Source organism: Sparus aurata, chromosome 24 (genome assembly GCF_900880675.1).
Source record: "Sparus aurata chromosome 24, fSpaAur1.1, whole genome shotgun sequence".
Lineage (NCBI taxonomy): Eukaryota > Metazoa > Chordata > Actinopteri > Spariformes > Sparidae > Sparus > Sparus aurata.
In genome coordinates this window covers 13,972,944-13,996,446 of record NC_044210.1, presented here as the reverse complement: position 1 = coordinate 13,996,446, position 23,503 = coordinate 13,972,944, and the positions used below count along the sequence as shown (strand labels likewise).

General features: G+C 43.6%; 2 protein-coding genes across 6 annotated transcripts in view; both read left to right on the top strand.

The window, feature by feature from the left end:
* The window catches only part of LOC115577099 (nck-associated protein 5-like), a 154,151-nt gene extending 140,913 nt beyond the window's left edge, over window positions 1-13,238 (top strand). For all 5 annotated transcript variants that reach the window (XM_030409905.1, XM_030409906.1, XM_030409907.1 and 2 more), the window contains 4 exons: window positions 1,282-1,367; window positions 1,481-1,610; window positions 1,701-1,876; window positions 10,437-13,238. In XM_030409905.1, the coding sequence (XP_030265765.1) occupies window positions 1,282-1,367; window positions 1,481-1,610; window positions 1,701-1,876; window positions 10,437-10,739 (695 nt within the window). In that variant the 3' untranslated portion in view covers window positions 10,740-13,238. The remainder of the gene's footprint in view (window positions 1-1,281; window positions 1,368-1,480; window positions 1,611-1,700; window positions 1,877-10,436) is intronic.
* A 1,060-nt stretch (window positions 13,239-14,298) lies between these two features.
* LOC115576993 (ly6/PLAUR domain-containing protein 1-like) lies at window positions 14,299-23,146 on the top strand. The gene is made up of 4 exons (XM_030409731.1): window positions 14,299-14,607; window positions 17,571-17,705; window positions 20,468-20,738; window positions 21,858-23,146. The coding sequence occupies exons 1-3, from the start codon at window positions 14,559-14,561 to the stop codon at window positions 20,710-20,712; spliced, it is 429 nt and encodes a 142-aa protein (XP_030265591.1). The 5' UTR covers window positions 14,299-14,558; the 3' UTR covers window positions 20,713-20,738; window positions 21,858-23,146.
* Window positions 23,147-23,503: the final 357 nt, after the last annotated feature.

Here is a 23,503-nt window from a genome sequence, read left to right as displayed (position 1 = left end):
CGACATGTGGAAGAAGGACGTCTTTGCTTTTCTAATTGCTTTTCTCAATCAGGGCCAAACAAAGAGAGGTAGATTGAAATGTCTGTGAAAGCATCTATTATGAGCGCCAAGCCTTGAAAGCCTCCGACAGCCTTTCAAGAGCTTAGTGAAATATCGGGTGTCGCTATACTTTATGTTAACACACTTTTCCTCGAGAGCGCTCGAGGGCTCCAGACGAGGAGGGCGAGTTGTTTGCTTTATTACGCTCTGATTAAAAGAAGAACCTTGTTTGTTCAGCTAATTCTGGAGCTAATGCATCAACGCTGACATCTGATACTCAGCTGAGATGACAAAGGAGTCTGTGTCCTTTTTAGAAACTCATACTCGCCATTGCCCCGAGGAAAAACTAACAAATGCAATTAGATAAGCCTGTCAACACAGCCATAGATCATAAAGCGCCGCCTGCCTCCGCGTTCGCCGCGATGCACAGCAGAAACGTGGTGGGTAGGACGCAATCAGATGGCTGATTAAAGCTACAATAAAACGCGGGGATGAGCGATCACACACGGGGATTTATGCTTACAGGACATTAGAGTGCATCCATTTCACCTCGGTGCCGTGTCGGCACTGCAGAGGCAGCAGTTTGAGTCACGGAGCCGCTCCTGTTGAGCCAATTCTGTGCATCTTTATCATATGGTTTGCCTTTTCCTCTTTGGCCCGTCGTTACTACATAGAATCACGAAGCTTACAGATGCCAGAAAAATGGAGCAGCATCTGTCACATTGTTTGCCTCCTAATAGGCGAGAGGAAGAAGGCGAGAGGACTTTTTATGATCTCCACGCAGATTTTTCAGCGTCGGCCAAAAGCTGCCCGTTATTGTAATGCGGCTGAATGTTGAAAGACAATTAAACTGGCGCCGGTCCGAGGCAGCAGCGTGCAGACTGATAATAAAGCGGCGCTTCGTCATTCAGGGGCCAACTGAAGGCTGTTATAGCCGAGCTGCCAGGAGTCATGGCCGGGAACAATCGCACGGTGGACGCCATTAATGTTTGATAGCTCGGATATTGTGCGAGTCCAGTCGTATAGGCAGAAAATGATAGCGTGTGTGTAGGCAGTTGGATTGGCTGCGCTCGAACGGATGTGAGAGATTGTCACTTCAGAAGAATTCAAATGATGTTTTTCCTCTCTCCGCCGTCTATGTGCATCACATTAGGTGGTCGGACGGTGAATACAAGACGGATGTGTTCCCCGTTGTTCGCCGTTCGACTCATTTTCAGTTTCGCCTTCTTTTTTGACCTCTAGATGCAATCAGGACAAAAAGGTTGAGTCTCGGCGCTCCTCGCAGCAACACCTCCAAGGACAGCGAGAAAAAAACAGAGATGCCCGGTGTAAGTCATGCACATTACATTATATTAACCGACTTATTAACAGCTCTTAAAATGTTGCCAAATGGTGTTTTGTTTATATTTTAAAGAGTTTTTCCTTTTTTAACGATGAACAGGAAAGAGCCCTGCAAGTGTGCACGTACTCGGGCAGCAGCAGCGACACTGAGACTGAGCTCGAGGAAACCGGAAGCACTTTGGGCTCGCCGCAAAGGACCCTGACCCACCGAGCCAAGAAGCGCGACTCAGGTGCGTTGAAAGCCACCATTTTTCTCTCCTTTCCGTTCGTTTCTTTTCCCCCCTTATTTCCTTCACTAACAAAAATCCTCCGTCCCGCAGTCGACCGGAACGAGGAGACCCTGAAGAGGAGCAGCGTGGAGAAATCCTTGTCAATCATGGACTACTACCAACATGATGTGTTCACGCATCTGGAGAAGGACAGCAGGAGGATCTCCCAGTACAACTTGTTGCACAAAGAGTCATCCCTCGACAGCACGGCAGGAGATAGACTAAGTGTGAGTACTAAAAGAGCTATAACAGCTGTAAAGACGCTTTACAGGCACGCTGGTGATTCCTATAAAGCATTTTATTGCTCATCACACCCTCGTATGACATCCAGGAACCTGCGCAGGCAGTGATACTTACTCACTTACTCAGAAGATGGATGTTCCCAATGACTAATTTCCCTGACATTAAAAGAGAAGTCTAAAATTAGAAGCGCCAACTATCAAGTAGAAGAACAGAAAAAGAGCACAATTTTAAGAAACACTTCACGTTAAAGTGACAATTCAGTAGATCCACATTATAATCTTACATGGATGGAAGTTCAGTAAGACAACATCACCGAAAATAAACATGAAACACATGTTTTTCTGAGGAAATATCCGGGCGCCTGGCAAAAAAATGCCATTTTGTGATCTCAAGAATCCCATGCTGCAGAGAAACAGGGACAGAATCTCTCTATGAATCTTTATTTCCCTATTTACACCAATTTGATGCGTAAAAAATAGTAGAAAAACACGCGCTTAGGTGGAAGAACAGCCTAAATGCATAAAAAATACACTGGCAATAATCTTTAAAATATATGATATGAGTTATAGTTTGCTGGATTTGAAGTTGAATTGGCAACATGATGCATCAGTCGTCCACGGGCTGGAGTGGAAGCGGCTCAGGAGATTGCTCATTGGTTGTTGTAGGCTCATGGGCGGGCATAGAAGCTTTATAAAAATACATTAAATTTTTTGAGGCTAGAAACCTTTAATTGACTAGCTGACCAGTCGCTCACATCCCTTATAGAGTTGAGAGACTCTTGTTAACTGTAAGAAAGAGGACATTTTTATGCAATATACTCCAAGTTTTTGTTATTTTACACTCACTCGATGTGCCTCAATATACCGTTTGAAGCAGATAATGAGGTGGCTCCGTGCTGACTGTTGTAGAATAAATCAATCTCCTGGTTTCACGAGGCCAAATGGAGGCAGTTCGAACGAATACAAAGCGATGCAGCTCCCAGGTGTGAAGGGAGACACGCTGTCACAGGGTCTGCATAATTCTTCTTTCCTCGCTGGAAGATGAATATTTTTTTCCTGGATGTCACTGACTTTGGCAAGGAGACTTTTCAGATGGTCAGGGCGGCTTCCTGTCAAGCTGCAATGTCAACTTTACCTTCGAAACACTTCCCGCGGCGCGAACCGACTCGCTAAACTCCCAAGATTTTTATTTTCCACCGATGGAATTGTTTGCAGATTTTCATAGAAAAGGACGCGTAATTGCTTTCGATCGCCTTGCCCTCTCGTGTCAGCGGGTATTTGCCTATTAGTATTTAACACTGCTGAATGACAAATGAGGATCAGAGACCGTGAAATGGCCTCCAGCGAGCGCGGCCCCGGCTCTGCGGGACAGCCGAACTCTCCTCTCTTACACCCCGACACCCGCCCTGACACCAAAATCCATATTTTGAAAAAAAGAAAAAAAAAAGGATCTGAGTCAACACGAGCTCAAAAGACTCTTGTGTATGAGACGGGAGGAAAAATCTGAATTTATTCGGTGTTGTTTTATATTCTTGACCTCTGGCGTCCTGGAACTCGACATCAGAATCAGATTTAGACTATTTGAAAGCATTTACGCCCATAAATTAGAATAATTATGCAGAATTTGAACTGCAAAGTGGAATGTGCTTACTGCCTCGGCTTTTATAAGCACCATTATGCATTAATATTTAGTTTTACCCCATCCCAGCCACTCTGCATGTGTAAAAATGCAAGTCACCATTATCTTTCATTATCGACAAGAAAATGGCAAATGCAGCTTGATGTTTGGCGGCAGAAAGTGACTCATCACGTAAACAGCACTGCTAAAGTGTCCTTGAGCAACACTCGTGCGAGACTGAATTCCTCCAAACCCAATGTGTAGTTTTCTTTGGCTGACTCTTCCGTCTGACCTCCGCCAGCGGAAAGAGTATTTCAGCTATTTATTCCATTATCGTATGCGGCAGAGTCTCGTCTTTGCAATGCAAAGTTGAGCGCTCGCACTTGAACTGGAAGCGAGAGTGAAAAAGAGATTTTTCCTCTCGACTCCCGGCGGAGAGGCGGGACGCTTCCGTGTGGCACCGCTGTGCAACCGAGCTGCAAGCACAGCTCCATTAGCTGACATGCAAGAGAGCAACAAAGCTGTGTTTGTCTCATCCTCAAACCTGTCTGTCATTTAATTGGATGCGGTAGGCTACGTTTCTGAGGGGGGCGGCGGGGAGGCTTACAGCGCTCGCCGGGAGGTCTGAAGCAGAGATGAGCGGTCAAGAGTTGAAGTCCCAAAACAACCTGGCATCATCCTGTCGTGTCAAAACAGCAGCCCGGGGTACGAGTGATGGGAAGCACATTAACTCAAACCGCTTGGAGGTGTTTATACTTCAGCATTTAGTTTTTATGATTCTTTATACTGTTGCTCAACGACATTAAAGAAACAAAACAATCAGTGTTCTTGAAAGTATCCAAACGTCATTCTTGAGTAAAACTATAGATATCATGTCAAATAATACTTATTCATATAGTTCTTCAGTAAAAGTCTTAAAGTATCTGACATCAAAAGTACAAGTAAAAGAACAGCAGCATGTCATCCGCAAAGTAACGAGTCACTAAAGTAGCCAAATAAATGCAGTGTAAAAAAAGTGCAATAGTTGCCTCTAAAATGTGGTGGAGTTGAAGTATAACATCAAGGAAAATTGAAAAAATTCAGTAATGGGAATAACTTTTACTTATCCTGTACTCTTTTATATGCTATTTCCAGTCCATGTGTATAAAACGATACAATAGCCACATTCAGTCTAATTAAAAGTACCTCAACTACCTTGTTTCGTGACAACCTTAATGTCTACCCTACATCGAAATGGACACATCCACGAGGCAACATGAAAAGTACTTCATCAACAGTTCATGCTGTATTGACAGAATTAAAACAGCCTGTATAATCAACAGCAAAAGTCCTTTTTTGGGCCTTGCCGAGATGTAATATCATGGACTTGGCCATGACCAGCAAGCAATCAACAAGGAAATAAGCTTACTTCAGGAAAATTTGTGTTCGATTGTTTGAATGTACAGCGTCTGTATCTTCTAACAAGAATAGGAGAGCTTCCTGCTGTCACATGGAACTTCAGGAATGCCTGAAACTTCCTCCTGCATCGGCAGACTTATTCACCATTTGTAGGAAAATAAGACTTTGAAGACTTTATTCAAGCCAAAAAGACCTGATAAAGAGATTTCTGCAGGGTCTTCCCTGTTGGAAACAGGTATTATCCCTTCATTCTAAGCCAAAGATGATATAAATGTTGACACTAACCTTATTCCTGAGCTGTTAAGCAGCCGTAATGATGGATGACTGCTGCTGAACCCGTTTACCCTACATTATTCCTTTGAAAAAGACAATCCATCTGCGTGCCATCACCTCCTCGACCCGCTCGGCGCACGTCCGTACCTACGTGGTCACCTTGCTTTTGTCGGGGAGCTTTCCGTTGTCATTGGCGGCGGTTTGGGGAAGTTTGGCGGCTGGTAGCGGGCCTGTGTCAGAGCCCGGTGATTTAAGCGCCTTTAATAACCTTTCACAAACACTCAGGAGAGTGATGTAAAGCTCAGCGGCTCCCATCAGAGCCCTCACAGCCCGCGCTGGCCTCCCATTCATCATCCTGACAGCACCTGACAGTCCTGCTAACGGCGGCGCCCGCCCCCTTCTCCTCCTATCCTCTCCTTCCTCCGAGTCTCTCTTTCCTCCTCGTGTCTCTCCTCGTCTTCCTTTCACTTTTGCCTCTCTCTATTCCCGTCTCCCCCTTACAACTCCCTCCGTCTGTTCTCCTCAGATGACTTCTCTTGCTTTTGTTCTAAAACAGTTTCCCCCCTGTCCTTCTCTTTGTTTTCCTTCTCGAGCTAACTTTTCTAACCTTTTTCCCGCTCACTCGCTCTTTTCTTTCTTCCCCCATTTCCTTCCTTTTGTCTGCATCGAAGGTGAAGTAAATTGCTGCGGGAAAGTGACACAGAACGTATGCCAAGGCGAAAGCGTTGGCGAAGTTTGAGGGATTCCTGGGTGTTTGCAAACAAATCAGCATGCGCGGCATCTCCCCCCCCCCCCCCCGAGCGTGGAGCAGCTTGTTACCCTGAGCGATGATTACGTAGCGATGGTAGAGGGAAATTCAGTTGACACGTAATTTGAAATGGGGCTGCCGGACGATACCGGTGTACAAATAGGTATCAACAGTGGGAATATGCGCTCCTCGTGAGTTGCTGTCAGAGTTATAGGATTTTCCAGCCAGCATGAGCGGGAGTCAGAAGGAATACAGCCAGAAACAGAATCAAATTATCCACACGGCGATGACAGGTGTTTCTACCCATCGTAAAGTAAATTCAGAATCAGGGAAAATAAAGGCCACAGTGCGAATGACGTGTCCGGCAACTGAGATTCAGATTGTATAACTTTATGTCAGCAGCAATGTTACTTTTTCAATAGTATCCCGAGCTTCACTTTGACATCTATGGAAACTTCTTTAAACACAAAGTACAAGATGTTCATGAGGCCTGTACCTCAAGTTCAAGCTCGTTTCTATTAAGTGTAAAGGTAGGGAAGGCGATTCCGGACAACGGTTATCAAATATTCCTTCAGATCGTCTTCTCTACCTTTAATCTTTGGCCAGTAATAATTTCTTCCTTGGGTTTGAATCCCCTGAACAAAATCTGATCAAAAGCCACAGGAGCTGATCATTTTGTTTCGGAGGATGAACAGATAATAAGCACGATCTATGTCAAAGTCCTGGTTGGTTTGACACCGTAAAGACTACAACCGATGGCTAACTAGCTCGTACGTACACAATGATATAAAAAACACACAAAAAACAGTATGGAGAGAAAAATACACAAGATATAAGGAGAAAGGAGAAAATGTCTTCTTCAAGTCACAACAAAAGACTTTTTCTGTGAGCTATTGTAGTGAGCAGGTCTACTGACTTCGAGTTTGGACACCCCATTACTGACATGCGATGCAGAACCAATTGTCGATTTGGCCCCTCGTGTTTTGCAAGTGGGAAGCTCTCACTGAGACGTCCGCCTGCAGCCTCCGTTATTCGTGCAGAGCATCATTTTGGCTGCGCCCGCAGGTGGTACAGAGTCCTGAGCCGGGAAAAAAGGTTCGATCCGCTGGTAATTGTGTTCCTCCAAAATCAAATCCAATCAGCGATAAGACAGCCGCTCCCTTTCTTTCTCCTTGTTTCCGAACAAAATGAGATATAGAGGCGGGAGGTGGGGGGGAGGAGGGGGGGAGTTGGCTGAGAGAGTCTAGAGGAGCTGAAGACTCTTCTTCACTGTCACGGCACTCTGCTAATCACTGATCCCCATCACGTCATGAGCTCTTCCTCCTTCCCGAGGCCATAAAACGTCAATTTCCACGGCTGACAATGATGTGACATAAAACAGTGAAGCGTGGGCGTTGAAATAAAACCCAACAAGTCTAATCTGCATTCAACACCTGCGCTTAGTTTGAGTTCTCGCACGAGACAGGTGTCACCTTCGGCGGCGTTTCTTCCTTCAACTTTTCTTCTGAATCCGTCTTCTTGATATATTTATTGTGCTTGTGCCGACTGAGGTCACATCAGCGCGCATTAATTGGGTTTAGTGGGATTTTAGGGTGGAAGGTTGAATCTGACGCACTGGTTATGAGATTATTAGTACTTCTCTTTATGGTCTCAGCTCTGAAGTTTTGAAGAGAATGTAAATTATGAAAACTCGCCCTTTGCTTTCACACCTGCGGACAGATCTACATGAATCTCTCCCCGCTTGATTGGTACCTCAAAGATTCACACATTCCCTTTGAAACTGTAAAATATACTAGAATTTTGTGCACTTGTTTTCAGACATCACGTCTTGCTCTTACGGTGCAGAAACTACAGCTCTCATACTATCTGGCCTCCGAGTCCTGCTGCTGCCTGAATCACAGAATAGTTTACACCTGGGCTGGCAGGTGAATGCAATTAACGAGCAGGAAGCGGAGGAAACCAACAAGGCTTCAGGCCCTTTGAGGAGCAGCACCGAGAACAATCACTATTGTTTTTACTCCCCCTTCACCCACACATGCAGCCTGACATACAACCCAACATACAGCTGGATGCTTGGTTTCGTAGAACCCGTAGAAAGCAGGAAGTGCAGGAAAGTTACAGCAAGTTAGGGAAAATTACATCACAGCGCGATTTCTGAAATGCGTTAAACTAGACGGAGAATATTGCATATTTAAGGATCGCTAAAACATTGCTTTACCCAACCTCTTATCAGGCTTAACGCTAGAATATAGTTAGAAAAAACAATTTTCAACATTAACCAAACATTTACTGTCATCCGCTGTTTCTGATGTCGAAGTCGACAAGTTGTCTACTGAGTTTTTTTGCCAATGTTCCAAGTTGTTTTTCCGATTCAAAGGGGTTGTTCACAGGGACTAATAGTTCTGATTTTTCTGACACTACATAAAGGCACTGTAATGCAGAAAAGTCTAACTGTTGGAAAAAACCATTCCGTCAGTGTTTGAGTTGTGATTCAGAGTTGGGGATACAGCTGCAAAGGTGTCAACACACCATGGCTGGTATTTTCTAAATTATATCTCGTGTCGAAGGTCCAATTTGCAAGACAGTAGATTTTTGAGTCTCATTCCCAACTCCTTAATACTGCGATTTAGGATCATAGGTCGGGTTAGCAGCCATCTCAGAACATCAGTTTTTAATGAGTTGGCACAACTGGGATCTCTAAAGAAACTTACTGAGGGCATTTGTCCCGATGTAGGTTAGTATGAGGGTTGTATGGACCCCAAACTGCAGAGACTCCTTCTAAAACCCCCTTCCCACCCAATTAACTCTGGTCCTTGATATGGTTCTGCTCAAGAGTCTTTGAACCTTGGTGCCACCTGACGAACCCGCCCTCATTTCCTGCAATTTTGAGCAGAACCATTGCAATGTAAGATGTGTCGTCAATAGAGGAAGTTGCACAACCGAATTGTAAACAGTTGCTGTGGAGCTCAAGACCTCAAACGACCTTTTCACTTTTGCCTTCTCCATCCTCTCTTTCCCACCTGTAGATTGTGACATGACCACTATAGATCGCACTGCAGGTCAAGGAAAGATCTGATTTTTTTGTTTTCCAACTGGGACCCAACTTTTCAGGGTCCGAACCAATTCCTTTTTGGTGGAAATGCTCCGAATGGTTCAACATTAAATTTATGAACCAGACCTGAACCCGTTTAACGTTGGTAGCAAAGAAGTGTAACTATTACCTCTTCTGGCACACTAGCATGTCAATCAGTTCGGCATGACCAAAACGACAATTCTTGAGAAAATACCTGCTGGCCATTTTCACCACTATCGCAGCACTCCAGACAATTTCACTGATGCAGTTTATGTGTTTTTTGCCTCATTTGTGGAGCAGTTCTGGGTTCGAGTCTGAGGGGAGATACACCTCGCAGCAAAATACTAAATGGTCCTGGTTTGGAGCGTCCCTCTGGGTTGCGCCGACCCTCCAGCTATTCCTCTGTGTACTTACTCCTCTAAAAAAACACGTTTGTAGATAACTGCTCTCTCAGGCTGGGTCGCTGGGAGGAAAATGCAGCCATGCAGAGAATCTTGTTTACAGCCTCAAAGGAGGGTTTTCATACTGATTGTACTCCCTAAAATGCCTTTTGAGACATACGGTCGTATTCACGTAGAATACTGACGGACTTGGCACATCATAAACAACTATTTTTAGCTTTATGTGTTGTTTTGTTTTCCCGTAGACGGGGTTTGACTCGGAGGTCGTCAGCAGTGATGTGCCGTAGAGTCATGCTGCAATGAATTAAAGCATAAAGTAGCAAAGAACCAGCCGGTTAACGGCAGCATTTGCACTTTTGTTGTCGAGTCTAATCACTGCTGAGTTGCCTAAAGGCCAACAGGCTAAGATATGAAAACTCGATCCAGTCGAGTGATAAGACCTACAATAATAACATTTTCCAACTCTAATATCTTCTAAAGTGCCACGACTCTGAGTCACCCTGCATTCACGATGACACCACTCCTGCTAATTGAGGGATGTTAACAGATAGCAGCTTTCGACGCAGCATTTCCACTGAGAAACATATTCCCCGCTATGCTAATTCATAAAGCAGGCGACCACAGGCCGAACAGGGAAAAAAGAAAGTATCATACAGCCCAGTTAATAAAACAGGAGGAGTGGGTGAGCCCAGATGCCCAGAGATGCATGCCTGCCAACACCCAAGACATACATTTGGTCCTTGAGCGTGATAAAAATCTCAATATAGATCACTGTCGTGCTCTCAGGCGGCGTCAGTCTTATTGCTTTGCAGCACTACACTGCAAACCAGATGAGTTGCACTGCGCTGTGTTAGACTTCCTTCTGTGCTTGGCATTTTGTATCTGTCAAAGCAGCAGAAATGAGTTTGGACTAACATGAGTTTGTGATCAACAAAATGCAACCGTTTACAGTGCAGCGTACTTCTTTCCAATAAATGTACATACGATGGTGCTCTGTATTGATCTTTGCTCATTTTTTTTTTGTCTCTCTGCAGAAGGAGATTCCCATGGAGAAGACGCCCGTCAGCGCAAACCAGTCGGGCTCCCTCGACTTCTCCTTGGAGTCCCTGAACAAGCTGAATCACAGCAGCTCCAGCAGCGGCAGCCTGTACCCGGACAGCCGCAGAGGTGACTGCCACGCAGACGCGGGGAAGAGTGGCGAGGACTGCTGCAAGGTGGACGAGCCCTCCTCCTCCAGCTTCTCGAGCAAGCCTGGGGTGGATCCCGTGGGCTCCCTCAGTGACTCGCTGTACGACAGCTTCTCCTCCTGCACCAGTCAGGGCTCAAATGACGTATAGGGGCAATGAGTAAGAAGGCAGGGCTGTAGTCCCGTGGATGTCTGAAGTCTGACTCTGTCAACAGGTCAAGTTCTTGACCCTTACCAAGTCTTTCTTTCCCTTTTCAATGCTCCTTTTCTTTTGTTTGGATGTTGAAGGGTTCACCAGGGCGTTGGAGTGGATTTCCAGGTTGATTTTGTTGAACCTTAAAGGTGCACAAAGCGATTCTGGTTGATTGTTTAGTCTCATTCCCAGGTTGCAACATAGGGACACTTCTGGTTGATGGTTTGTCAAATACAAACGCGTTGGGTTGGTGTCTAATCAGATATTGAAGTTTTGGATTGATTATTCGTCAAATACTGATGGTATTTGAGGCTTTGGGTTGGTTGGGTTGGTGGTTTAACAAATACCTTAGCTTTGGGTTGGCGGCTCATCAGATACGGACACTTTGGATGGGTCATTCCTCAAGTACTGGTGCTTCTTGTTCCACTGACTGTTAATTAAATGCCAAGGTTTTGGGTCAGTAGTCCATCAGATACCAATGCTTTAGATTGGTAGTTTGTCAAATACTGACAAATAACACTTTCCGTTGGTGATCCAGACCTGGGCGCCAACCGACAGTAGTGGTAGCCTAATTGCCAACCTGGGAATGAGACTCAACAACAACTCCAAATTGAGTTTTGCACCTGTAAGAACCCTGTAAGCATTAGTTTTTGCTTTGGTCTGGTCTTGATTTGAGCTTGACTTTGTCCTAATCAGCCTGGACTACCGTGGTCCAGACTACAGCCCTGCCTCAACACGTGGAGCCCTGCCCCTCGCTACATTCAACACGAAGCACTTAGTGGAGCCGGAGACACGAGGATTAAAAAAACCTCAACCCGAACACCAAACCAGGACTTTACTTACTTTGACTCTGGATGCGGTGGACTGGACAGCAATACTCAACGTTGTCGAAATTGCAATTCTTAGTTATCTTTTTCCCCCTATGCCGGGGAACTTCTTATCATTGCACTGTAAGAAATACTGTACAAAGTTTGTAAGGAGTGTAAAGTGAACGATTATTCAAGCAGTGATAAGCGGGACGTCTTCTGGGAGGGCAACGTTGGTGTGTAGCTGCAACGAAACTGTTGCTTTGATTGCATTCCTGTTTGCTAGGAAACTAGATTTAAAACCTAAGGTGTTGTTTTTTTTATGTCTGCTGCTATGTATGTTGCCCGTTGAAGTTGCTCATGTAACACACCTGGTTCATCTTTGTCTACCTTTTTGTTTTTGAAGCAATATTTTTCGCAAGAACATCACAAATCACGACAGGATTTACGTTTTTTTTGTAAAAAAAACTGCTGCCAATCTCGTCTTTGTCTCGTTATTTTGAGCAGTTATGCAAACGAAACACAAAATTTGTGAAAGAAACGTCTTTGAATGGCGCGGAAATTATCAAACGATTTGCTAACAAAACTCTATCCTTAGCGGCAGATTAGCTTGCGGTGTCAGCTGAAGCAAAGCATATTAAGTTTCCACGTGGTACATTAACTAATAATGATGATTTTCCTTTCAGTGTCATTGTTGGTAGCTCAGGGAACATACTGGACTAATGTAGATTGTAAGATTTTCAGATGCAGCCATCAGGAAAAAAAACAAAACGTGTTGACATATACGAATAACACTCAATAATATTTTGTTGTTTTTGAGTTCCTGATGCAAAAAAACAACTCCAGAATCCAAACAGTCTCAGTTTCTAGTCTCATGTAGCGTAGCGTACCTGAACTCTCCAAAAACCTCAAGTTGTTCCTTTTCATAGTTGTACATTACGTTGTAAATAGAAACCGCTATAAGTTAATATCAGAACGGGGCATTGCTGATTGATATATGCAAATGAGAAAAAAGAAAAAAGAAAAAAAGATTGTTTGTCAATCATTCAACCAAGGTTTTTAAGTCTACTGTTTGAACATGGCATGTATCTTTTTTTGTTCCTTTATGGGTTCTTGTTTAGAAAAAATAGAAAATAATAAAAAAAAATCTTTATTTTGATCGATAAGAGCTAATACTAAAATATTTTATCACTTTATTTTAAAGACATATTTGAACTTTTTAGGTGAAGTTAATGCCAAAATCTCTATCTGGAGTCCGACCAGCTGGTGCTAATCAACAGAGCCGACTGTGTGTTTTCAGTTTTTTTTCTATGAAACTTGTTAATATTGTATGAAGAGAGTCTGAAGAGGACTTGTGTATTTTTCTAGATGTCCAGTATTTATACCCACATTTTGTACTGTCAGACTGTAGTGTGACTGTCATGCTTCACCTCTCTCCTTAAATGTTTCTGGTTCCTTTGTAAAGAGAAAAATGGTTACCAGCAGTGTTACTTTGGTAATTATTATTATTATTATTATTATTAATGTTATTGTTATTATTATTATTATTATTACTGTGTGCAATTTTGTCTGTTACACCAGACTTTAATGCTATATTTTATGTAACTATTTCCTAAATAAATATGAGAAACTATTTCCTATTTCAAACTGAGCTCAAGCTGCGTGTTGTTTTTATTTATTCATTATTTCTCCTCCTGTGTTTGGACCCGAAATCTTCTCCAACCCCGGAGGGCGCCGCGCGTAATCACCGCTTCCCACTCGCAGTCTGTCACAGCCGGAGTGAGGAGCTCGGAGCCGGGGACTGTCCGCTCCGAGGCTCCGCTCCTCTCCGGAGGGATTTATAACCATTAGTCCCTTGATGGGTAATTATGTGCGTATAAATAAACGCAATTAGTTCAGGCACGCTCGGATGGATTCTCTCTCTGCCCGCCTTTACATACAGCAATAAGCTTTTTAGAGTATTGATCACGTTTAAACAAGCAGGCTATGTTAAAAGTCGAGTTTTTATTGTGTTTACGATGTTAGAGGACGACAAATAGAGGAAATAATTGCCGAAATAGGCAGTAATGAGTATATAATACAGTTTAGATGAGCGCATAAGCACTTAAATGACCATGAAAGTGAATAAAATGCACGATTACTGGGGCATTATTGCAGGAAAATGTGAATAATTAACCGTAAAAAACATTAAATACACGAAAAAGTATTAAGAAAATGAAATAATCCAAAAGACTCCCCAAAATGTGCTCAAATCTTCTTCAAAAAGGAAAAATGTTGATACAACGCCATCAAAATGTCAATATTTGCAAATGTATTTTTTTTTCAAATCTGTCCAGATGATTTATAAAGTGTTGAAGTGGATCATCGTGAGTGAAAAAGTACCATGAAACTCAATTCTTTGCAGAATTTAATCAGGAATCACTGTAAATGTCAACCCGTTGCGCGCAGACGCACCAAACTCCTTTCATTTTTTAAAGTATTTTATAAGAAAATGCAAAAGAAAGCTCTAAAATAACAAGATATTGAAATGAATATAAGTGACGTGGTGTTTATTTGAATTCGGCGACTTTTTCCAGTCACATTACAGAAATATGATTAAAATCTAGCCCATCAAAAAACGAGAACATCCCCCCAAAACTGTGTAAACTCTCTCTCTGTGTTCGGCGCATGAAGACAAACTGAGCGAGATTATAAAAACATCACCTCTGAGCCGCCGTCACGTGGTGCGCTTTATCATTTCTGCGCTCCTGGTTCGTCTCCAGTCGCGCTGCCAGAGGAAGAAGAGGAGAGAGAGGAGAGAGAGAGGAGAGAGAGAGAGGGTCCTTCACTTTGCGGAGCTTTGCGAGCTGACAGGATGAGCAGCGGATCCGCGTCTGTCGGGCTTCCTCCTCCGCGGCGGCTCGTCCTCCATGTCCCCGTCTGAAGTTCCTTTTGGTCGGATGTTTCCCCTCCGAGCGTCTTTTGGGAGAGAATGCGTCTTCTGGTTTTTGCGACTTTATTCGGAGTCCTTCTCGACGCAGGTAGGGTGAGAGTTGGAGAGACTGTGGGAAGCGCTTCCAGCACCGAAAAAGAAGTGTATTAATTATGATTTACTCTAATTTTCTGACATCCTTTCTATTCAGATCCGTGCGCAACAGAGGGAAAACGCCACTATTACGCATTTTTAGGATGATTTTTTAAGTATTCCATCCATGATACAGATATTTTAAATACATTTATCTCTTTATATACTGTTCCAAAAAATGTTAACGACTTTATTTTGATGCCAAAACATAGCTGTTGCATTTAGGGGACGAAATTCCTCTGCGTGTGTGAGGTTCGTGCCGAATACAAGACAAAAACCCACTGTTGGAGTTTACACGCGTTTGGAAAAACACGAGCAACATGTAAATATTCAGGGAAGAAATCAAGAAAATGTCGCGTTTTTCCTCGTTTGGCGCTGGTTTTACGCGCCGATGGAGCGAGCGGTGCCGTGCGCGTAAACTTGCGCTCTTCTGTTCCCTGTTTGCTTCCACTTCTTTGATAGATGTGTTTGCTTTGGATGGACGATTGAAGATGCTGCCCCCATTTTATGGACCCTGGTTTGAGGAATAAGGACGCTCACTTTGTTGTTTTCAGTGCCTGCAGTTATTTTTAGTAAATGTGGTTGTGAGGACGCTGGTGCTGCTTCCTTATCATCCACCTCTGTTGTGGAAAAAAAAAAAAAAAAAAAAAACAGATTTAAGGCAATTTTCTCCCACTGATAAGCCGGATTTCACCCTCCAGTCTGACGGATATTCTCCCACCCAAAAATAAGAAACTTCCCCTGTTATCACTCTCCTTCCAGGTGATGGATGGACGTCTCAGGTGTTGGCTTGCTTTAAAGTAATTATGCCGGAGGGGGAGGTTTGTGATGTTATATACTCGGACCTTTATCAGATGATGCCGCTGTTGGAGTTTGAGATTAATGCTCTGTGCCATTTCAATAATTACCCCACTAATATATGTCAGAAGGGACGGATGGCTCGGTGGGATGTTGGGGAAAGAAAGGAAGAAAGAAAGAAAGAAAGGGCAGGCGTCTTCCGATTGAGGGGGGAAGTTTTTGATTGAGTGCCTCCTCCTCATGATGATGATATCTGTTAGAGGTGAACCTGGCAGGTGGCATAAAACAATCCAGAGTGCCAATTAACACTGACTTCTGTAATTAAAATCAACAAAGAAGTGATTGTGAGCCTCTCAATAAATTGATAAATGGTGCTGATATGTCGCAGACATCCTGCAAAGCAAGAAAAGTGGCACTAAGATGTCAGTTTAACCAACCGTGACACTAATTTCCACTCTACGTCCTCCATTTTAGCTCTCAAATCTTGGTTCCTGCACGGTTTTGCACCAATGCCCAGTTTAACGGACATTGGTGCATCAATGACGAGGCCTCAGGCAACAAGAAAAGCTCATCCGGGCAGCTTTTAAGAGATGAAACTTGATGCGGTCACAGTCCGACGATCCCATTTTTATTATCTGATGGGGAGAGAATCCACGAGGGCAATCTCAAGCCCCTCTGACCGCCTGTTTGTGATGTAAACGCAGCTTTATCACCTACAAAAACTGGAGTTGAAAGGGAATTCAAAGCGCGCTCTCACCTCCATGTGCAAAATCTATAACCTCTCCGCTGACGCGCATGAGACGGCCGATAAAAACAGCAGAAACAGCCTCTGAGATTAGACTTCAGGCGAAGGAGCTGCTTGTGATCTTTGTGAAGTCATTCAGACCCGGCGAGCACTCGAGAGCCATTAGTTTTTGTTTGGAGCCGCAACACCATCAAAGGTAAAATCTTGACGGAAGACGGAAGGAAAAGGAAAGAAAAGGAGTTTAGGTGACATTGAACTCTAGTGCAGAGGAAATCAAGTGTGTACGTAGAAGCTGGAGGGATTCAGATCCTCAGGTTCTCCATTTTAAAGGTCTATCTTGTAAGAAAGTTGATTTTTCGTCAGTTTTATCTTTAATTATCATGCTTTTTTAACCAAGCCATCACCGTAATCTCACAGACAGTCAGAAGTTCACACTTGTTAACAGTTTAGAAGTACGTCTGTTGGCGACAACGGCCAAAACGCCTTGGCTAGGTTCAGGAAAAGATCACAGTTTGCTTGAATATAGCTACATTAATGACATAATTATGTAACCTAAGTTACGCATATGAGTATGTTAGTATCAGAACATTTGGAGTGACGCTATTTTAACTCAAACCAGCTTTTTCCCGTCATTCTTCAGAAACAGAAATACAAAGCTAGCGTGTGTTGAACCAATGACACTGCGATCTTTTGTAAACTCATGAAACATTTATTAGAGTTAACGTGTTGCTCACATTCGGGAAGATCGGCGCCACTCTCAAGTGTGCAGGGTAAGCCAGCAGCAGGTTAGCTTAGCTAGGATAGCTTTGCTAACCCGTTGCTAGCTTACTCTTTTTCTTCCATTTTTGCACAGATTAAACCGACTAGTTAAAACGTCTTAGTGAGCTTTGGAGCTGCTGTTAGTTTCATCTTCTGAGCCAGGCCAGCTTTTTTCTCATGCTTGCAGACTTTGTGCTAAGCTAAGCTAAGCTAAGCTAACTGGTCGTTGTTGTGTAGCTCAAACAGTATTTATTGCACACAGAAGAGAGTGGTATTGACCTTTACATCTAAATCTCAGCAAGAAAGCGAATGAGTAGATCTTTTAAAATGTCTTATTATTCCTTGACGTTGGCAAGTCTTCCATATTAGTAAACGCTCCCAGCACAACCCATATTCCTCGGACCAGCATCTCTAAGACGTGCATGTATACGTGGTGTCTGGCAAACATAAACCTTTCAGCTGTAATCTTTGCACAAAACAACCATTTATGCTTCAATTCTGTGAAATTTTGACAAACAACAGATGTATCGCAGTTTGAACCACAATCTTGTCTTAAACAGTGAAGGATTGGTTGATTATCTCGGGTATTCATCTCTTTTCTCTTCTGCTCGGCGCAGGGGATGCCCTTCAGATCCAGTGCTACCAGTGCGAGGAGATGAAGCAAAATGACTGCTCCACGCCGGAGTTCATTGTCAACTGCACCGTCAACGTACAGGACATGTGCCAGAAGGAGGTGCTGGTCAAACCCGATGGTGAGTTTACAACTGTGGCTCTCACCGCCTCGCTTTCCCTTCTGTTTATTCCCAACAACACTGTTCCTGCTGCTGAAAAACCTGAAAGATTTCAATCAAGTTTGGTGGATGGTTGAGGCCATGGGCCAAGAAGCAAATGATTGGTTTTTGGGGAACAAATCTGGATATATGAGCACATTCGGCGACAATCATCTCAAAGGTATTTTGGTGCTGATACAGATCTAGATTTAGGTATATCCTTGGCGGAGGTACAGGCTCTCAAGGTTTCTTATAATCCGTGATCGGATCGAGAGGTGGTGAGGATTTATAGTCGAGGGTGTAAATACCCGGCCAGGGTCAGCCAAAAGCATCCGAGCTCCTGTTTATCCGTGGGAGAAAGGTGACTGTCTGGAAACCGGAGACGGCGCTTGGAAGCTACGAGACCTGCGAGCAATAAGCTTGATTTCATTGCTATTCCGATGAGGGTAGGCATAAATTAAATCCACAAAGTACCAGAAATGTACTTGAAGTCCAACAGTAGCAGAAAATTAGCATAAATACTGACGCTTCAGTGCTGTCTGTTTGGAAAAAATACACTTTGAGATGATTCTTTGCCGAGAGCGGCCGTCATAAACAACGTATAAATCAGACGGGATGTTCCCTCCAGACGCCTTTTAATCTTCGGCGTGACCGACCCAGCGAGAGACTGGACGGGTCAGAACAGTCTCCTGTGATTTTCAGAGTAATAGACGTTGTTATCTGTTGTTTTGTTCCGTTCCTCGGCCTCAAAGACAAAAAGCGAAGCATTGATTGATGTGTGGAAAAAAGACCCGCTGCGTAACAGAAAGCATCGTTTTTTTGTTGTTTTTTTTTGCAGACAGAGCATCAGACTGTGTTAACACATCAGTTTTTTCCACGACCTACGCTTTAAAAACCAAACAAATGCAAAACCCCTGCACTGTTTTTCGATGCTAGCGTTTTTATATGAGTCATGTCGGCGGCGCGTTGTTGTTGTGTCGCTCCAGAAAGCTCCGGCAAACATTATCTCGCTGGACCACTTTATTCGGCTCATTCGTCAAAGAGGATAGACTCTCCCCTCAGCTGCATCTGACACAGCATTAGATTAGTTTTGCACTGCGTTACAGATAATAAAATGGTTCAGCCTTTAGGGTGCCGGAGAGCGTTTAGAGTTTGGGGAGTGTTTTTTTTTTCTTTTTTTTGTCATTTTCAAAACCAAAAAAAACCCCAAGAGCAACAGTTTCAGGACTGGATTTAACTGTGTGTTCATCAGCTGCAATCATTAGCATGTTTGGCTAACTAAAGGTCATATTAAATTTAAAAAAAGGCCCATTTACAAGTATCTGCTGCGTTGGAAGCCAATCCTAGACCTAATCCGAGACCTAGTCCTAGACCTGGACCTAGTAAACGGGCGAAAAACAATCCCATCCACCCCAGCGGTATGAAAAAGCAAACACAGGCTGTCAATCACACGCCAAAGCAACAGGTGGTGATATATCCTCTACTGGAAGGCTATGTTGACCAATCCCATAAGGCTCAATCCCATTTCCAGTTTATGCCCTTTACCCTTGTTTTCCAGTGCCCTCTCGCCCCTCTAAATAAAGTTACAAGAAGTAATGGTGTAACTCTCCCGAAATGAAACGGGACAACCCTTTTGCCTCGGTTGTTAGCATGACACCATGTAGCTGTGTAGCCATCAGGTGCATATAAGACTTCTGTTTTAAATGAGTCAAACTTTAGAAAGTCAGCCCAGGACAGTGTTTTGAACTGCTGGCGAGTCATTAAACTTACATTAGCTGAATTAGCTTGCTGGCTAGCTACAACTTATCAAATCATTTCAGAAAGCAAGATCAATGGCTTCTGTTTAGAAGTGAGAAGTCGGGCCTTTGTCGGTTTTTGTTCTTGCCACAAAATTGGATATTTTTTAAAATCGTCAGACTTCCAGTGAGGCAGAGATGTTTGCAGCCACTTACCTTAAACTCTGGAGCAACTAAACAACTTGAGGATATAAAACAGTTTCTCCTGATGGTTCGACTTGTTACTGGAGGTTTAATACCTGCAGCGGTGGCTTTTTTTGAGACGTCCTTCGAGTAAGAAATTGAATCTGCACCGCAGTTTTGGCTAATTTTATGCTTTTGAGTGCTGAAGGTTTCTGTAGACTTCTGAAAGCGAGGGGAAAAAAAATTGTCTGCTGTGCATTTCTTCTCCTTCTTCATCAATAAAAAGCAGCGGCAGATAATGTAACGTTTTGCCTACAGCAGGCCGAATTCATCTGAATTTGATTAAATCAAACCTTTCCTGTCCAGTGAGGGGAAATTTCATTTGCAGACAACAGCAGAAACCAAGATAAATAACACAATCAGAACGACGTATAAATGATAAAATACCTACATTACATAAAAACGGCAGTCTATTTCTCGACCAGATGAAGAAACATCACTTGATAAAAGAGTCGGCAGCTCTGGAGGGCAATAAAGAGTCGAGTTCTCCTCCGTCGTACGAGCGTACAGATCGTAGCAACACATGCCGCGCTGACGAACGTGACTTAATAAGAGCAGACAGAAAGCCAATAGCTCCGTAGCAGCATAGTGCAATAAAAAAATGCTGCAGCATCGCAAAAAGGGAAGACTCTTATAAGTTACATCTTCAATCCAGGCAATCCAATTACAGCAGGGGGAAGATATGATGTTATGTTTTGCCCGGCCAATAACGGATCGTGCTCCGTCTGGACAAATATTCAGAACACTGTTTGTCTGTTTGTGCAGGGATACATTATCGGAAGTCCTGCGCCTCCTCCGGGGCTTGCCTCATTGCCTCCTCCGGTTACCAGCAGTTCTGCACGGGCCGGCTGAACTCGGTCTGCATCTCCTGCTGCAACACGCCGCTCTGCAACGGGCCCAGGAGGAAGCGCCCCGTGCCCTCGGCGGCGATGTCGAGCCTACAGATGAGCCGCCGTCGCCTCTCCCTGACCTTCTTCCTGCCGCTGCTGACGCTCCTCCCACTGACGTAGACTGGAGGATCCCATCGCGCCTCAGTGTACATTTCATTTCCCCCCTTAGGTCGCCTTTGTGTTTTTTTCAGTTCGCGCTACACCGCACAGCTGAATTAAGGCTCGTAACCTGAAGTCAAAAGGCCTAATTCTGCAAGTTTAAAGATTTTTTTGGCAGCAGGAAACAGGAGTCAAATCGATTCAGGTCGTCCTCGCAACTTCAGCTAAACACAAAAAAGTTGTTTGCTGGAAACTGGGTGCCAAAAACAAAATCGAGGTAGCTGCGTGCCAGCAGTAATGATGAGTAATGTTCAGAGAGTTCAGAGCCAAGAGCTTAGGTTAGCTCGTTTTTTAACATCTGAAGCTTTGCCCTCATCACACTGTGTCCTTAAAAACACCTTTGGACGAGCGACTTTGATTCAAATTAAAACAGATATTTGACATTTTGGGAGACGCACTCGATCACGGTCTGATGGGGTTTGATGAGTTTAAGATTGGTACGACTATTAACGTTCGTTAAAGGTCAGATACTGGCGCCTTGGATTGGTCGGTCTGGCCGGCCACCGACCCAACACGTCAGTATTTGACAAGTTGTTAATGAGACTCGATAATCAACTATCTCATAAATCGGACCTTTAAAAATAAGGAGAACATCGGGACACAGTCGGCTTAGCTTAGCACAAAGACTGTAAACAGGTGGAAGCAGCTAGCTTCCAACGTCTGAAGGTAACGAGATCCTCCAAGGACAGACGTGCAAACAATCATACCAACTTTGTCTCTTTCCTGGTTCAACGGTCGGTAAAGAAATGTTTTTTTTCTTCATGCTGCTGTAGAAGAATTTGACTGGCCTGCACAGACCCTTGACCTCAACCCCGTCCAACACCTTCGTGATGAACCAGAGGGCCGACCGACTCGAGCCGGTCCTCGCCACTCATTAAATGTTTTATTTCCTGCAGCCAGAATCCAAATTCAGTCGGAGAAAGGTCGTTAAAGAAGCAGAGTAGTGTCCTTTTGGGGTGAGATGTTCGATAACAACAGTTGGGTGTAACAGTGGGGAGTCAACGTTACTTTGGCGAGCCTGGAAAAGGACACAAACGTGTATTTCTGGACATCTCAGTGCACTTTATCGTACCTCCAGTGACACTGTTGTCCTCTTTTTCTCACAGGTTCACCTCGGAGCTCGGATCTCACTGGGATGCACTGAAGGAGCAGATTTGGACACCACACTGACTCTGTGTCGTCTCAGCGTCTTAAAAAACAAACTGTTATTCTTATCGATGCGACACCGGAACCACTCGGAACCACTCTGGAAAACTGGAGACGCAGACGGAGCTTTCTGAATCATTTATCGCTCTCGTTTCCAGAGACGGACGCACCATGATTTCTTTGCTTTTTTTGTGTGAAGTGGAGCGTTTTTTTTTTTGTGAGGAAGTTATTTTCTGGTTGTTACACGCTGTGAAAGGTGCTGCTGGAAGTCACTGTTGAGCTTTTATTTTGTGGGCTTTTGTTCGATGGTTTTAAAAAAAAAACAGCACAGTCAGTTCTCTTTCTTGCTGTCGTTGCTCTGAATGCTCAGATTTTTACTTGATTTTGAACCTAAAAATACTCTTTTATCGTCGATGTGTTACGGTGAGGAAGGAAACAAGAAGTTAAAGGGTTGTGACGTTTCTTGCAGCACATCATCAATCGCACATAAGCATATTTTCCCACTGCCGCACGGTATAAATTGACGTTTTACTACTTGGAAAGATGTTAAAATTGTTTTTGAAAAAGCCAGTTTGTGTTGTTGCTTCTTCATCCTTGATCATCGGATATCAAAGTTATGAAAGATATATTAATTAGACATCAATTAACTCATGTATTCCTTTGTGAAATCTGTGTATAGGAATAAGAGAAAAAGCACAAATGAACTCTCACTTGAGAAACGCTTCAGGGTGATATCAGCCATATTTTCCTTTTAAGTTCACATTTTTAAAGGACGTTAACGCCCAAATCATAGCTAGTGTTGCATGTATCCAATGCTCTAAACCAAATACTGCATTTTGTAACCAATGAAAAGAAATTTGGACCCACTGTTCGGATCTTATTTGTGAAAACTGTCGGTCAATATTCCCCTCCAAATGACTTATTTATGATTTTCTTTCTGTGTCTGTACAGTATTATATTTACATGTAGTGAATGTGCTGTAGACACCAACAATGCAGACGTTCCAACGAGGTAAGATGCCACGAAAGTGCGCCGAGGCTCCACTCGACATTGTTTTCCGCGATTACTACAATGTTGTATGTTGATCAATAGTATAAGACGTGTTGCAGAGCATCGTGTGATTGGAAAAAAAGAAGAAGAGACGGTCCATCCGATCAATGTTCACGGCAGCTTTTTGACTGGTCTTCTGTGAAGAGTGACGCTGTATTCTGCTGATGTGTGATGTAAATAAATGTTGCAGAAAAGTCGAGCTGTCGCGTGGCTGAGTCTTCAGAGCTTTAAATGTTAAAGCAGCATTATGTAGCGATGTCGTGTTTTGTGTGATGTTGCGTAGTTCAGCTACAAACAACACGCAACGTCAGAACGATGTTACGTCTTGAAAACAATTGTCTTGACGCAACGTGAACCAGAGACGCCTGGCTATCACTTCCTATAACTTTCCTCGCCTTCTCAATGACTGACGGAGGCTTTATAAAGGTTCGTATCACATTTTCCAGCATGCTTTTCTGACTTGCTGTGCTCTGAATAACTCGAAACATAAGAAGGTTATGCTAGCAAATTAATTAGAAGTAATTAATTGTAAGTATCCCAATGAACATAGCTCCGT

Bases quoted from the DNA above. Each gene is read 5' to 3' on its own strand.
- LOC115576993 (XM_030409731.1), top strand. From the start codon at position 14,559: ATGCGTCTTCTGGTTTTTGCGACTTTATTCGGAGTCCTTCTCGACGCA. The intron at 14,608-17,570 runs GTAGGGTGAGAG...TGCTCGGCGCAG, and splicing joins CGGAGTCCTTCTCGACGCAG to GGGATGCCCTTCAGATCCAG. The intron at 17,706-20,467 runs GTGAGTTTACAA...CTGTTTGTGCAG, and splicing joins GGTGCTGGTCAAACCCGATG to GGATACATTATCGGAAGTCC.